The sequence below is a fragment of the Cherax quadricarinatus genome, chromosome 3 (genome assembly GCF_038502225.1).
Source record: "Cherax quadricarinatus isolate ZL_2023a chromosome 3, ASM3850222v1, whole genome shotgun sequence".
Classification (NCBI taxonomy): domain Eukaryota; kingdom Metazoa; phylum Arthropoda; class Malacostraca; order Decapoda; family Parastacidae; genus Cherax; species Cherax quadricarinatus.
In genome coordinates this window covers 44,413,767-44,429,149 of record NC_091294.1, presented here as the reverse complement: position 1 = coordinate 44,429,149, position 15,383 = coordinate 44,413,767, and the positions used below count along the sequence as shown (strand labels likewise).

At 41.7% G+C, this 15,383-nt stretch overlaps 1 protein-coding gene across 12 annotated transcripts in view; it reads right to left on the bottom strand.

Moving 5' to 3' along the window:
- LOC128684052 (uncharacterized) overlaps positions 1–15,383 on the bottom strand; it is a 1,018,196-nt gene that overhangs the window by 909,218 nt on the left and 93,595 nt on the right. For 10 of the 12 annotated variants that reach the window (XM_070091648.1, XM_070091672.1, XM_070091678.1 and 7 more), the window contains exons 2-5: positions 6,068–6,596; positions 4,052–4,108; positions 1,343–1,396; positions 888–941 (exon numbers count right to left, since the gene is read on the bottom strand). In XM_070091648.1, coding sequence (XP_069947749.1) covers positions 888–941; positions 1,343–1,396; positions 4,052–4,108; positions 6,068–6,562 — 660 coding nt within the window. In that variant the 5' untranslated portion in view covers positions 6,563–6,596. The remainder of the gene's footprint in view (positions 1–887; positions 942–1,342; positions 1,397–4,051; positions 4,109–6,067; positions 6,597–15,383) is intronic. The other 2 variants (XM_070091653.1, XM_070091670.1) reach the window with 2 other exon arrangements.

The following is a 15,383-nucleotide window of genomic DNA, read 5'->3' as shown; positions in this document are numbered from 1 at the left end:
TGCGTTGAGGGATACCTTCAGTGTCACAACCTTTCAATACAGTGATGACCTGTAGCTCCCTTCACCCCTCCCCCCCTTGACACACAGTTCTGACACCTAATTTTGGTTATCAGAACTTTAGGACCCTGTCTCCTGGATCTATTATGTGCCTCTGTAATCTCTTGACTCCCCTCACAGGATGGATATAGTGTGTATAACCAAGGATATTAACTGGTGGCCGAAGCGTATATACACCGAGAGATGCTTGTCTCTGTACATATATCCCTATATTGTGATTAGAGTCGCTTATGTTATTGTATAGGTGGATTGTGGCCACAATGACCCTCGTGCAAACTACAGGCACTGATCTTAACTACCTTAGCTAATGAGAGGGTCAACACCAAGGTGCATAGCTGTTTATATGTACCAAGATTATTTACACCACTATTTCATGGACTAAAATACACCACCTGCCCAGTTCTGCACCTGTCTTTGTTCCTGCACCTGTGTTCCTGCTCCTGTCTGTTCCTGCTCCTGTAACTGTTTGTTCCTGCTCCTGACTTTGGTCATGTGACTATGGTTAGGTGACCTGCGATTATATTTAAAATACATCCACTTTGTCCTTTCGTGGAATGACAGGTGGCTGTTCCTGTATTCAAGCGGCTGGATGTGAATGACAGGTGGTTGTTCCTGTGTGCAGCTGGATGTATGTGAATGAGGGTGAGGATATGGTGGGTGGAAATGTGAGGAACGCTAGCGTTGTGAATGCCTTAAGAGTAGACAGATGGTTGGATTTGAGTGTGGAGGGTAGATGGACAGGTAGGTATGAATGTGGTGGGTGAGTAGCTAATAGCGTGGTGAGTAGGTGTGAGTGGAGGGTAGATAAGTAGCTAGGTGATATCACTTGCCTGAGTCATGATGGCAGATGTCGGCCTGGAAGTGGATGTGGGAGACCACGGCTCCTGTGACAGCGAAACAAACCACTGTCAACACACAGCGGAGACTGACAGTGACTTTAATATAGCAAAATACACTACACCAAAATAACTTCAATTTATAGTTCGGTAATACAACGGTACTTGTAGCAGAGAAAGATTTTATTACACGTTTCACTCCAAGACGAAGTAAACATTGTTTCTCTGCTATGTCTTTCTATTACACAGCTTGTCGATATTTCTGCCTTCCACCTAATATGCAGTTACCATGAAAAAATATATTCATGATTAATGATTAATTACATTACAAATTACTCTGTATTAAACGCTATCACATTTATTTACATTCCATTAGCTATATTGTTACAAGTAAATCAGAGCTAAAATATCATTACTTTAAGTAAATGATGTGAAGACTATATACTTACTCTGTCTCTAAAGACCACGGAACCCGGCCTGGACGATGGTGGAGAACGAGGCTCCTGAAAAAAACAAGACTCTCCTTTTTACCCCTTTAAGATAAGATTTGTTCGGATTTTTAACCCGGGAAGAGTTAGCCACCCAGACTAACTAAAAATAGTCAATGCGTCATCGGGGACTGTCTATTATTTCCACTGGGGCCCTTTAGTCTTGTCCCCCAGGAGGCAACCCCACACCAGTCGACTACTACTAGGTTCTCCATATAACCGACCACTACTCCAGCCTAGGTACTTACCTACCCTCATTTTCAGTAAAAAAAAAAAAAGGCGAGGCTGCAGTTCTCTTAGATTATAAAGGAACATCCACTATGGTCAACTATCACGCGTCCATATCTAATAATAAGTATTTGTTTAATAGGTCATTGTAATTACTTTCACTCACACTATGAGCCACTGACCTTATGCCGTACTATCAACTACTCTTCCCTTTATAACACAATAATAATCTTAGTCTAATAAACGGATCATACAAACATACAGACACGTCCACACACTTAAGACATAACCACGCACGTACAGACAGGACCAGACACGTGCATACACTGAAAATCACCCAACACTCAGGAAGACCCATATGTATACACGAGGCACGCCCACACCAGTCTTGTATAACTAGTGCGAACTGTGTAGGTTGCAACCACACAGAAGAGTATTATTCTTAACCTCAGAAAAGATGCACTGTGTGGCAGTGGGTGATCTTAGACACGTTCTTGTTACCAAGCAGTGGCGGTCATGTGCGTAAATGGTATAGGCGGCCGCCTGTGGCGCCAACTGGTGGCGAGAGCCGACATAACACTGTATTTTTCCGCTCAAACAGGATCTGGTTAAGATAAGATTTCGTTCGGATTTTTAACCCCGGAGGGTTAGCCACCCAGGATAACCCAAGAAAGTCAGTGCGTCATCGAGGACTGTCTAACTTATTTCCATTGGGGTCCTTAATCTTGTCCCCCAGGATGCGACCCACACCAGTCGACTAACACCCAGGTACCTATTTGCTGCTAGGTGAACAGGACAACAGGTGTAAGGAAACGTGTCGAAATGTTTCCACCCGCCGGGAATCGAACCCGGGCCCTCCGTGTGTGAAGCGGGAGCTTTAGCCACCAGGCCACCGGGCCTGGGAAAAATATCCTATTTGACCGTAGTTAGACCTTGCTTTGGGTAAAATATAGAAAAAGCTGAAATTTGGCAAAATCTATGTTGTAAATGGAATGGTTATACGGACAGACAGTAGACTGTAGACCTATGTTAATGACCAGTGTCCTTTGCAAAACCTAGGGAATCAAGAATTTCTTGGGGTTAGGGTAGCTTTCTCATATTTTGGGATAAGTAATATTTTGTAGTAATAACTCACGAAATCGTGAGTAACCAAATAAACCATTACCAATATTGGAATGAGAACAGTGGAAATAGAAGTCAGGTGAGGTGAAGGGAGGATAGGAGAGAGCCAGTCAGGTGTCAACAGTACATACACAACGAGGGTACAGAACGTACAGGCTACTTCATCTCCCTATTCCTGATGTGTTTTTTTTCTGTAGAAAAAGCATCATAATAAATACTATTAATAAACTTTTCTGTGGAATATGAAATGTTTTGAAACTGTTCTACTTACGATTGTTGATGTCCTCTTCTGTGGCATAGCCATGTAGATATCTTTCTCCTCTCTGTCTCTGTCTCTCTCTCTCTGTCTCTCTCTGTCTCTCTCTCTCTGTCTCTCTCTCTCTCTCTACCCTCAAACTCTACTGATAAGTCTCTTTCAACACTTGTGTGTCTCTCTTAACTTTTTTTTGTTCATACTATTAAGTTTAAAGCTGAAAGGGAATCTTAATTCACTACTTCCTTTCCTCGGTGTTTATGTTCACTGCTCTGTAACTGGCTTCCCCCCTCCCCCCTTCTACCATAAACCTGAGCATGGTGGCGTGTAAATTCATTAGTTCCATCATGCACAATTTTTTAATATAAGTGTTCTTGTTCCTCACTTTTTCCTCGTCTATGACCCTAGTTTATCCTCTACGAATATTTCATTCTTCCTCAATCATTCTTTGGTCTTGAACATCTTCCTAACTTCATAAACTCTGTTTATTCTTACGCTAAGAGGACTTTCTTCTATCTTGAACTTATTAATCTTGTAAAAATATCTACACTGTGTCTCCCTATGTTTCTGGATATCGTCAAATTAATGCGCTTCAAAACAATATATTGGTGAAACGAACAGCTTCCCTTATCATCGGCTAATTCTTTTCCAAAATTATCTATTCCTCTTTCAAACTTTACATGGAGCAATTTTTCTGAATAGGCTCTAATATATAACATTGCTAATGTGACTTAGTCCCGTCTTTGTTTCTGTCATACTTGCATATTCCAGTACATGTCAAATGTAATATTCAGAACACACGTGAGGTGACCTAACACTGTCTAAAGCCTAACCTCTTCACCTAACCATACTTCTTGTTCCCTCACTCACGACTTCATAAGGGTTTGGGACGGACCGACATCGTCTAGTTTCATTTCCAATTTGTGTTAGTTGCGAACTGTTCCTTATGTGAGAGCGGGTCTTCCATTTACAGACTATACACATACATATATCCAGAAAGTGTTTCAACCTTTTATAAAATTTATGTGATAAATATAGAGAAAACAAGAGAGGAGGCAGCAACTTACCCCTGGAAGGTCCCTGAGCATGATGGGGGAGTGGCGGTAGGGACGCTGCAGACCCTGCTAATCACCACACAGGGGAAACAATATAGTAGTTAGTAATATACCGCTGCTACATACAAAAAAAAAAACCATATAGGTGTGTCTTATGCACCCATAAATTTACACTAATTAAAAATATATAAGCAATATTCCATCTTGCTACTGAATCAGCTAAGCGATTCTAATGTCAGTCATCAGCTTAAATAATAAAAAAAAACCAGGCATTTAGTTTTGAGTAAAATTATTATTCCCTTCTTTCAACACTAGCCTATGCATCGTTGTATTAAAACTTCTGACATTAAGGAACATCTCTTATCTTTTCTTTTTATCGAAGTTTCTGTTAAAACATTTTCTTTGTTAAGTTGTTAAGAAGAAGAATGTATTAGTAGGCAGTATTTTTGTTGTAAATATAAACGTCTACAGAACCAAAATTCTTTAATTAATGTTCACCAATGGAAGGCAACTCCTTAAATTAAAAAGGATTTATAAAAACACTTTGATGCATGATCAGAAAGAGAATTTTTCAGACATGAACGCCATGTGATATTTTTCGAGCATTTCCAAGGAACTGTCCTTCAAAAAACATTTTTTTGACAAGGATACACAACAACAAATTTGAATATATTCCATCGACACCATGCCCAGCCCTTCTAGGGTAGGGTAGGTGCCAGAGCCCGAGCCTTTAGCTCATAAGACTGTCATTCCCATTTGCCCCCTTGGGGCGGGGATGGCAGACCAGAGAGGCCTAGCTTGTGGCTAGGCCTGGGGACAGTTGGTCCCAAAGATGAGGAGGTACTTGTGCCTCCTCCCATGGGAGACTTAGGTCTCAGACACTCCCTCAAGAGGGAGCCAAGGCCGGGCCACCACTTGGAAAAGGCCCGGCCCGGGAGAATACCGGCTAATCTTTAATAATAATAATAATAATGAATATAATCGACCAAAAATGTGGAGATATATCTGAACCATAAAAAATATATTAATCTAGCACATCGTGTTCTCGAACTTCGTCAAACTCTGAATCGCATTAAAAAAAAAAAAACAGAATTAAATTTGCAAGATTTCCTTTCTCTTCAAAATTTCTGAAATTATGATAAATATCAAAGATATACCATAACAATATCATTACACACACCGTACTGTACAGCATATAACATTATTTCTCGACAATAATAAGTTGGTCAGTCTGGTAATGTATTTACCTGGAGAGAGTTCCGGGGGTCAACGCCCCCGCGGCCCGGTCTGTGATCAGGCCTCCTGGTGGATCAGAGCCTGATCAACCAGGCTGTTACTGCTGGCTGCAGTAACAGCCTGGTACATCACTTTACGCCATGGTAATTTTTGGTATAAATTTACCATAATTTGCATTCTATGGGAACTTCAAAACTCAGCCATTGTGTGAACGAAATAAATTCTGTCAGTATATAAAAAATGGACTTAGTGTGTGTACACTACGTCAACTCTCTCACCAATGATTTGAAAATAAACAATTTTAAATATTTTTGGTAGGATCTATGGGGAGTTTGTCCCCTCAAGGAAGGTTCCTTGATGTTGGTGAGGGGCTCTTGATTTAGGGAATTGGATCTGTGCTCCAGTTCCCCGAATTAAGCCTGAATACCTTCCTCATCCCCCCCCCCAGGCGCTGTATAATCCTACGGGTTTAGCGCTTCCCCCTTAATAATAATAATAATAATAATATGGGGAATTTGTGTTCCTAAAAAATTGAACTTGACCCAAATTTTGAAATAAAATTTTAATTACGTGCAATATATTGATAAATTTTGATCTTGAAATACGTTAAAAATAACAGGAAAAATATTTATACAGTTTTATAAATTGTTAAGTACAAAGACAACAGCAAAGCATAAACAAGAAGAAAGTTCTGTAGAGGCCGGATCCGCCACACACATACTAGTGGGGTGAGGAGAGCACTAAGAACACGTATAATAGTGAGCACTGAGAGTGCTCAGTGGTGGTACTAACCGCAGACTTCTGTATGTTGGGCGGCGGGGAGGTGGGGTGTTGTGGCACAGGGTAGAATACCCCAGTCTGTTGCATCTCCTGTTGGTGTGTTACCTTGGATGATTTCTGCTCTTGGTATTGTACACATTGTGCTGTGGACTGCTGTGAGAACTGTGTTGTGAAGTGTTCTGAGGTGTTGCGAGTAGCAGAAGCGTACTGAGCAGCCTGACGCTGCTGCTGCTGTTGCTCCAGTTGGGCGGCCGCCATGTGAAGGGCGGGCAGGACGGTGGCGGGCGTGAGGCTGGAGGTGCATGGTGACCCCGCCCGCTCAGTGCTCATGCCGAAACGTCGAAGCTTGAAGGGTGTGGGTGTTGAGCGTGGGGAAGCTACTGCTGGAGGAAGCCCCTGCACCCCCGGGGCGGCCACTGGGGAGGGGATAGAGCTCCCCTCCGGCAGCCGAAGGGGAGAATCCCCCCGGGGGCACCAGGAGCGAGGCCGGTTACCTCGCTGTGACATGGCTGCCCGCTACTGCTATCCCATCACTTAGGATCTGCAAAGCAAAGCAACAATGGTTACTACATATGCTGCTGCTGCTACTTATCACAGGAATTGCAATATTACACTGCTTGCTACACACCCTCATGCTACCCTATCATGACCTGCAACACAACACTGGTTACTACAGGTACACCCTACTGCTACCCTATCATGACCTGCAACACAACACTGGTTACTACAGGTACACCCTACTGCTACCCTATCATGTTCTGCAACACAACACTGGTTACTACATGTACACCCTACTGCTACCCTATCATGTTCTGCAACACAACACTGGTTACTACAGGTACACCCTACTGCAACCCTATCATGTTCTGCAACACAACACTGGTTACTACAGGTACACCCTACTGCTACCCTATCATGTTCTGCAACACAACACTGGTTACTACAGGTACACCCTACTGCTACCCTATCATGTTCTGCAACACAACACTGGTTACTACAGGTACACCCTACTGCTACCCTATCATGTTCTGCAACACAACACTGGTTACTACATGTACACCCTACTGCAACCCTATCATGTTCTGCAACACAACACTGGTTACTACAGGTACACCCTACTGCTACCCCATTATGACCTGCAGCACAACACTGGTTACTACAGGTACACCCTACTGCTACCCCATCATGACCTGCAACACAACACTGGTTACTACATGTATACCCTACTGCTACCCTATCATGTCCTGCAACACAACACTGGTTACTACAGGTACACCCTACTGCTACCCCATCATGACCTGCAGCACAACACTGGTTACTACAGGTACACCCTACTGCTACCCTATCATGTTCTGCAACACAACACTGGTTACTACATGTACACCCTACTGCAACCCTATCATGTTCTGCAACACAACACTGGTTACTACAGGTACACCCTACTGCTACCCCATTATGACCTGCAGCACAACACTGGTTACTACAGGTACACCCTACTGCTACCCCATCATGACCTGCAACACAACACTGGTTACTACATGTATACCCTACTGCTACCCTATCATGTCCTGCAACACAACACTGGTTACTACAGGTACACCCTACTGCTACCCCATCATGACCTGCAGCACAACACTGGTTACTACAGGTACACCCTACTGCTACCCCATCATGACCTGCAACACAACACTGGTTACTACATGTATACCCTACTGCTACCCTATCATGTCCTGCAATAACACTGGTTGCTGGCCATTCTGTTGCTTCTCCATATATTCTGCAACACAACACTGGTTACTACACATCCTGCACAATATTAACGCTCTTACTAAACCTCGTAATATGAAAGGCACACCAAAATTAACCAATCAGAATTTTAACACCCAAATCATTGTCATAAAGAGGCTCCCTATCTCCCCTTTCTGCTTCTAGGTATATTCTAACTCAAGGGGCAGTTACATATACAGGATTAGATTCGTAAAATCTGGTCACAATTTTCAGATAAACACTCCACCCTTAAAATGTATAATACTATATTAGTTCCCAGGTTTTCTGGCGTGTATGAAGATCTAAACTACCACGGCATTTGGTATTCAATAGCATCTTCACACTGTATATCTCATAATAGTTTTTTTGGGAGGGAGGGGGTCTAAAAATACAATATTATAATCATGGTAACTTTCAAAGTGAAAATTCTTCGGTAATTTATCTAAACTATTCATTACATTTGTTTGGTGAACGAGTCACATAACTTAGGTAAAGTCAGATTACTCAAGAGAGGCTGGCTCAGGTTAATCTACACTGGATAAATGTTGATTGAAGCATGTAACAGAAGAAAAAATACTTATTTGCCAAGACTTGCAAAATAAATACGAAAATACTCGACACATTCGTTAAGGAATGGCTGCAATAATTATGATCATTTTCAAAAATAGCAGAGTTATCCATGTTGCATATTATCAGGTCTGTGGGTGCATCCACTGTCAAATTTATCAAATGGCCGAGTGTCAGGAAAATCCGGTATCTACCCAAGAAATATCAAAGGTAGAATAAAATTATTACAGTAATGTGGAATATGGGAAGCCAACACCCAACAAGTTTCTAGTTTTTATTTTTGTACTCACCAAGTTGTGGTTGCTGGGGATTGAGTTTCGATTTCTGGCTCCACTTAACTACATACGACAGGTACGTACGTAGTTTGACCTGTCTGAACTATCAAATCATTTGAGAATCTTATACATCGTTATCTTGTAAATTCTAGTCCTCATATCCTCTAAAAGTCATTGGTTCAATTTTCTTAAGTCTTTAAGTCAGTCCTCGCCCCTCTGTGTCTAGTATGGTCTAAAATCGAATGATTTCCTACATTTTGAAAATATACAGGCTATATTCGCCTCTCTTTCCTGCTTAATCTCTATTACCCTGTCTTTGAACTCCAGTGGATTTGCAAGACAGGATTTTCCTTCTCTGATCATTCTTGTTCCCATTTATGTATTCACTGTTCTCCAGTTGCTCCACTATCCTCCTGAATATCATTTCCATTATTCAAGATAATATGCATATCAAGCATATGGTAGTGTGGGTGGCCGGTATAATATAGGATCTCAGCTCAGAGATAGGTTACTTTTCCCACTAATGTACAGTCATGGTAGGGACAACCCAGGCACGCTCCACCTTTCTCTCAAGCTAGGGAACCACTCAAGAAAGGTTCCTTGACGCTGGTGAGGGGCTCTTGATCTAGGGAATTGGATATGTTCTCCAGTTCCCTGAATTAAATCTGAATACCTTCCACATCCCCCCAGAGGTGCTGTGTAATCCTACGGGTTTAGTGCTTCCCCCCTTGATTATAATAATAATAACTATCAAGGTAGGGAAAGCCAAAAGCTTAAGTTTCCACTCAACACTGTTGTCAAGACTGCACATCTCTATCAACTTCATTACGATACCATTGCTTTTTAAGTTAGCGTCCTGGCTTTTTAATTATCAAAATAGGAGAATTTCTTATGGAGGAACAATATTTATGTATTACATGAAAATCGATCGCTATTCACATACTACAGAACAATCAAACTATGTTAAAGTGGACTAAACAGCCAAACTATGTCAAAGTGGACTAAACAGCCAAACTATGTCAAAGTGGACTAAACAACCAAACTATGTCAAAGTGGACTAAACAGCCAAACTATGTCAAGGTGGGCTAAACAACCAAACTATGTCAAAGTGGACTAAACAACTAAACTATGTCCTGGTGGGCTAAACAACCAAACTATGTCAAAGTGGACTAAACAACTAAACTATGTCCTGGTGGGCTAAACAACCAAACTATGTCTAGGTGGACTAAACAACCAAACTATGTCCTGGTGGACTAAACAACCAAACTATGTCAAGGTGGACTAAACAACCAAACTATGTCAAGGTGGACTAAACAACTAAACTATGTCAAGGTGGACTAAACAACCAAACTATGTCCTGGTGGACTAAACAACCAAACTATGTCAAGGTGGACTAAACAACCAAACTATGTCAAGGTGGACTAAACAACTAAACTATGTCAAGGTGGACTAAACAACTAAACTATGTCAAGGTGGACTAAACAACCAAACTATGTCAAGGTGGACTAAACAACTAAACTATGTCAAGGTGGACTAAACAACTAAACTATGTCAAGGTGGACTAAACAACTAAACTATGTCAAGGTGGACTAAACATACAAACTATGTCAAGGTGGACTAAACAACTAAACTATGTCAAGGTGGACTAAACAACTAAACTATGTCAAGGTGGACTAAACAACCAAACTATGTCAAGGTGGACTAAACAACTAAACTATGTCAAGGTGGACTAAACAACTAAACTATGTCAAGGTGGACTAAACAACTAAACTATGTCAAGGTGGACTAAACAACCAAACTATGTCAAAGTGGACTAAACAACCAAACTATGTCAAAGTGGACTAAACAACTAAACTATGTCAAGGTGGACTAAACAACCAAACTATGTCAAAGTGGACTAAACAACTAAACTATGTCAAGGTGGACTAAACAACTAAACTATGTCAAGGTGGACTAAACAACTAAACTATGTCAAGGTGGACTAAACAACTAAACTATGTCAAGGTGGACTAAACATACAAACTATGTCAAGGTGGACTAAACAACCAAACTATGTCAAGGTGGACTAAACAACTAAACTATGTCAAGTTGGACTAAACATACAAACTATGTCAAGGTGGACTAAACAACCAAACTATGTCAAGGTGGACTAAACAACTAAACTATGTCAAGGTGGACTAAACAACTAAACTATGTCAAGGTGGACTAAACATACAAACTATGTCAAGGTGGACTAAACAACCAAACTATGTCAAGGTGGACTAAACAACTAAACTATGTCAAGGTGGACTAAACAACTAAACTATGTCAAGGTGGACTAAACATACAAACTATGTCAAGGTGGACTAAACAACCAAACTATGTCACGGTGGGCTAAACAACTAAACTATGTCCTGGTGGACTAAACAACCAAACTATGTCAAAGTGGACTAAACAACTAAACTATGTCCTGGTGGGCTAAACAAACAAATTATATCCTGGTAGGCTTTAACAGGAAAATAAATCCAGTACAATATGTTCGAGAAAGGGAGGAAACATTTCATTGTTCCAACCCGGGAGCACTAAACACGTAGGGATTATACAGTGCCTTGGGGGAGGGATGGAAGGCCTTTAGGCTCAATTCAGGGAACCGGAGCACAGATACAATTCCCTAGATCAAGAGCCCCTCACCAGCGTCAAGGAACCTCTCTTGAGGCGACTGTACCCTCAGAGCCAAGCCTTTGGACAGACTTCTAAGCTGCTGCTACCAGCGGCCGCAGCTTAACATAGCCATCACGACCTGGCTGAATAGACACTCGGAGCGTCAAGTATTACTTTAGTTTATCACTATAAGCTTCTACCTTTGGTATTTTATATCTCTAGTGGTTGCTGACACACCAGGCCCGGTGGCCTGGTGGCTAAAGCTCCCGCTTCACACACGGAGGGCCCGGGTTCGATTCCCGGCGGGTGGAAACATTTCGACACGTTTCCTTACACCTGTTATCCTGTTCACCTAGCAGCAAATAGGTACCTGGGTGTTAGTCGACTGGTGTGGGTCGCATCCTGGGGGACAAGATTAAGGACCACAATGGAAATAAGTTAGACAGTCCTCGATGACGCACTGACTTTCTTGGGTTATCCTGGGTGGCTAACCCTCCGGGGTTAAAAATCCGAATGAAATCTTATCTTATCTCTTATCTTATGATTTGTAACTTCATTGACTTGCTTCTTCTCGACAAAATCTAATAAAAGTTAAAAAATTTTTTTTGCTCTTTATCTTAATCAAAAAAAGATTTGATTGTTTAAATCTATCAAGGCGGAGTTTTACCGTGATTCTTAGAGCGAGTGATTTGTCTCAACGAGAAAACAAAGTTGGAGGATGTATTGGAGGATAGGTTGGAGGATGGACTGGAGGACACGTTGGAGGATGGGTGGCGTTATGAGTACTTAAAGAAATAAAACAGGTTGAAAAACTATCTCAAACAATTAAGGTTCATACACCTTAACAAACAATACTGCTGAGTTGATATGTTTTAAGCAATTATGTTTCGACCTCAAAGTATCATTGGTTATTGTATACTGAACAATGTAGGCAGAAGCAACATAGACTATTGTATACTGAACAATGTAGGCAGAAGCAACATAGACTATCCTGCGTACATTGGTTTAACGCTGACAACCTTGAATGTCCCAACTCAGACAACAGAAAACAGTTGACAATTGAGATGAGGCAGGTGTTGGTTGTTGGCTGGGCACCAGTGGGTCACCGACCTCAGTAGCCTTGCCAGCACACCAGCAGAAGCATTCACATTTTATCATATTGACCCAACACCAAACTTGTTGTTTTTATGCAAGTTTCCCCTCTTGTTTCTCGTTGGAAAAGCCGCAAACAAAATTAAATTCGTCAACGTAGGATTCATATAGCGCCTGGGGAATGGGAAGCATTCTGGTTAGCTCCAAGGAAGAAGTGTAGTTCTTTGGATCAAGAGCCCCACACCGGCACAAGGCATTTCCCCTGATGAGATACCTTCTTACAGATTTTAGTATTTGTTAAACAATATTTTGGTAATGCAGTTATCTTGGCTAAGGAACAGTTCCTTCAGAGTAGAAACATTGGACGTGTTTCTTTCCACCTGTTGTCTATGTTCCCCATCAGTAAAATGAGTACCTGGGTGTTAGTCGACTGGTGTGGGTCGCATCCTGGAATACTTACCTAATTTGCCCGACATGCTGAGCATAACAAGAGGCTTTCTATATAGTAGTATGTCATTGTTGTCAGCTATGGCCTGTATACTTTGTACAGGTACTTGTAGTAAATAAAGATATTATTATTATTATTATTATTATTATTATTATTATTATTATTATTATTATTATTATTATTATTATTATTAAAGGGGAAGGCTAGATACAGATATTTAGTGAAAGTGTCAAGATTAGACTCGCAGCAATGAATTCAAGTTGGACAAATTGTAGATTTAAAAAGCATATACGAAAGTACTGGCTGGGCTTGGCACTGCTTGGCACTATAGTTGTAAACGAGGGAAACACTCCCAGGTAGCGTTACTGAGAACTTTGGGTAACTTTAAATATAGGTTGGATGGGCTTGGGTGAGTTGGACCTGCTTAACATGGGCCATGGTATTCAGATTTGGAATGCCAACCTCCAGTGGGGCCACAGGAAGTCAGACAGCGCCCGGGCACTAGACAACATTTAGGTTGAAACGCAGAATGACGAGGGAAAATCCAAGTCACTGTCATCGTTCAAGAGCTCCTCAACAGCGTCAATGTACATCTTAACAACAGACTTCACGGCACTGTTGTAATAACAGTCACATGGGTGACTGTTGAAAGTGGCCACTGTTCTAGCCGTGCCCAGTGGCGACCTTTTTACTGTTCTCGCCTAAGATTTTCATCGTCTTTTATCTTTTATATTTTCCATTGTGGCATGTTATAATTTATTATATTTTATGGATAGAGGATAACGTAACCTAACTTAGAAATGTTCTGCAAATCTTATGTGAAGAAGTAACTGCTCGGAGGACGAGTCTCAATGCACCTTGAAGGGCTGGTGTGCCACCGATTACTATCTAAAATACCTTTTAATTATAAATGGCATCTTTCTTAATTTGTATTTCGATTGGAAATTAACTACACAAAAGAGTTGAACATTCAATATACGAGAAAAATATAAATGAACAGTAAGAATTTCAGCACTAGCTCAGAGTTCAAAATGTCAAGACGCTGGCACTGTTTTGTTGTTAATACCTCTTCTTAACCCACCACACCGTCAACCAGATTTAAACACCATCTAAATCCCTGGCCAGCTATTTACTTGGTGTGTAAAAATACCTGCATCATTGGTTGCCATGTACCATCCTCTTACTGTAATAAATTGATATTTCTTGTTCTCTATCGTCTTCACCCGCGGTTAAACGGCCGTATATTTTTCCGTTATTCGTTGTGATGACCACCGCGGTCCTTCTTGAAGACACCCTGGCATCCATGGTCTTCGATGATCCTAAATGTGCAAGCTATAAGTGGATAATACCGACGTAGATCCGTCCCACCTAGCGCCATGTCTGGCCTCTAGATCACACCATCCCACCTAGCGCCATGTCTGGCCTCTAGATCACACCATCCCACCTAGCGCCATGTCTGGCCTCTAGATCACACCATCCCACCTAGCGCCATGTCTGGCCTCTAGATCACACCATCCCACCTAGTGCCATGTCTGGCCTCTAGATCACACCATCCCACACATGAGCACTACTCTACATCCACTGGCATTTATTTATTAATTTTATCTGGTAATGCGCTATCCTAAAGTAGATTCACATTTCTACTTTCTTTCATTCTGTAGTATTAATCGTATAGGCCTGAGCTCAAATAGGATACGATACGATACGATAGGACTCACAGGTAAGGACCCACGAGGGGCGAGGGGCAAGTGGGGACAGTGCGAAGAATAGACGGTGAGAGGAATGTCTTGAGTTGAAGAGAGAAGAGTCAGGACTAGACCCAACTGTTAAGCCTGGATAAACAATAACGAAGACGACATAAAAGACAACAGGGACTCTGCGGGTGCTGACTGCAACTTACTGGAAGCACATCAACTTGCAATGACTGGATGTGGTTCAGGGACACGTTGTTGCAAAGGCGACGCAAACGCACATCGCAAGCACTTCAGCCCTAAAAACGCACAAAGACACAGCTATACGGCAATGGCACTTTTAAGTTATTTGAATTTTTAAGCAAAAGTCAGATAATTTATGTGTATTGTGGTGGAGGTGCCGGATCATACAACGATTGAAAAAGATTTACATCATTGTAAGGACGTCTGAGAGTATCAGCTAAGTATGTAGTCCAGTAGTCATGATATGTTTCAAGTCTGTCAAGTTGTTTGTCAATAAGTGTCTTCAAGTATACGTTCAAAGCTGGTGTGTTTGTCGTGAGGTGGAGAGATTCACTGGTGGCAAATTCGTCCCACCTCACTCCCAACACCCAACGTAATGCACGATTCTGGATACGTTGAAATTTTAGTGCGTTTGTCTTGGCGATTAACGTCAGAGCGAGTGGAAAGTAAGAGAGTAGAGGACGAATGAGTGCTTTGTAAAGATGTAGTTTTGTCTTGGGATAGGATACTGCGTTAGTTAGTTAGTTAAAGATTAGCCGGTATTCTCCCGGCCCGGGCCTTTTCCAAGTGGTGGCCCGGCATTGGCTCCCTCTTTAGGGAGTGTC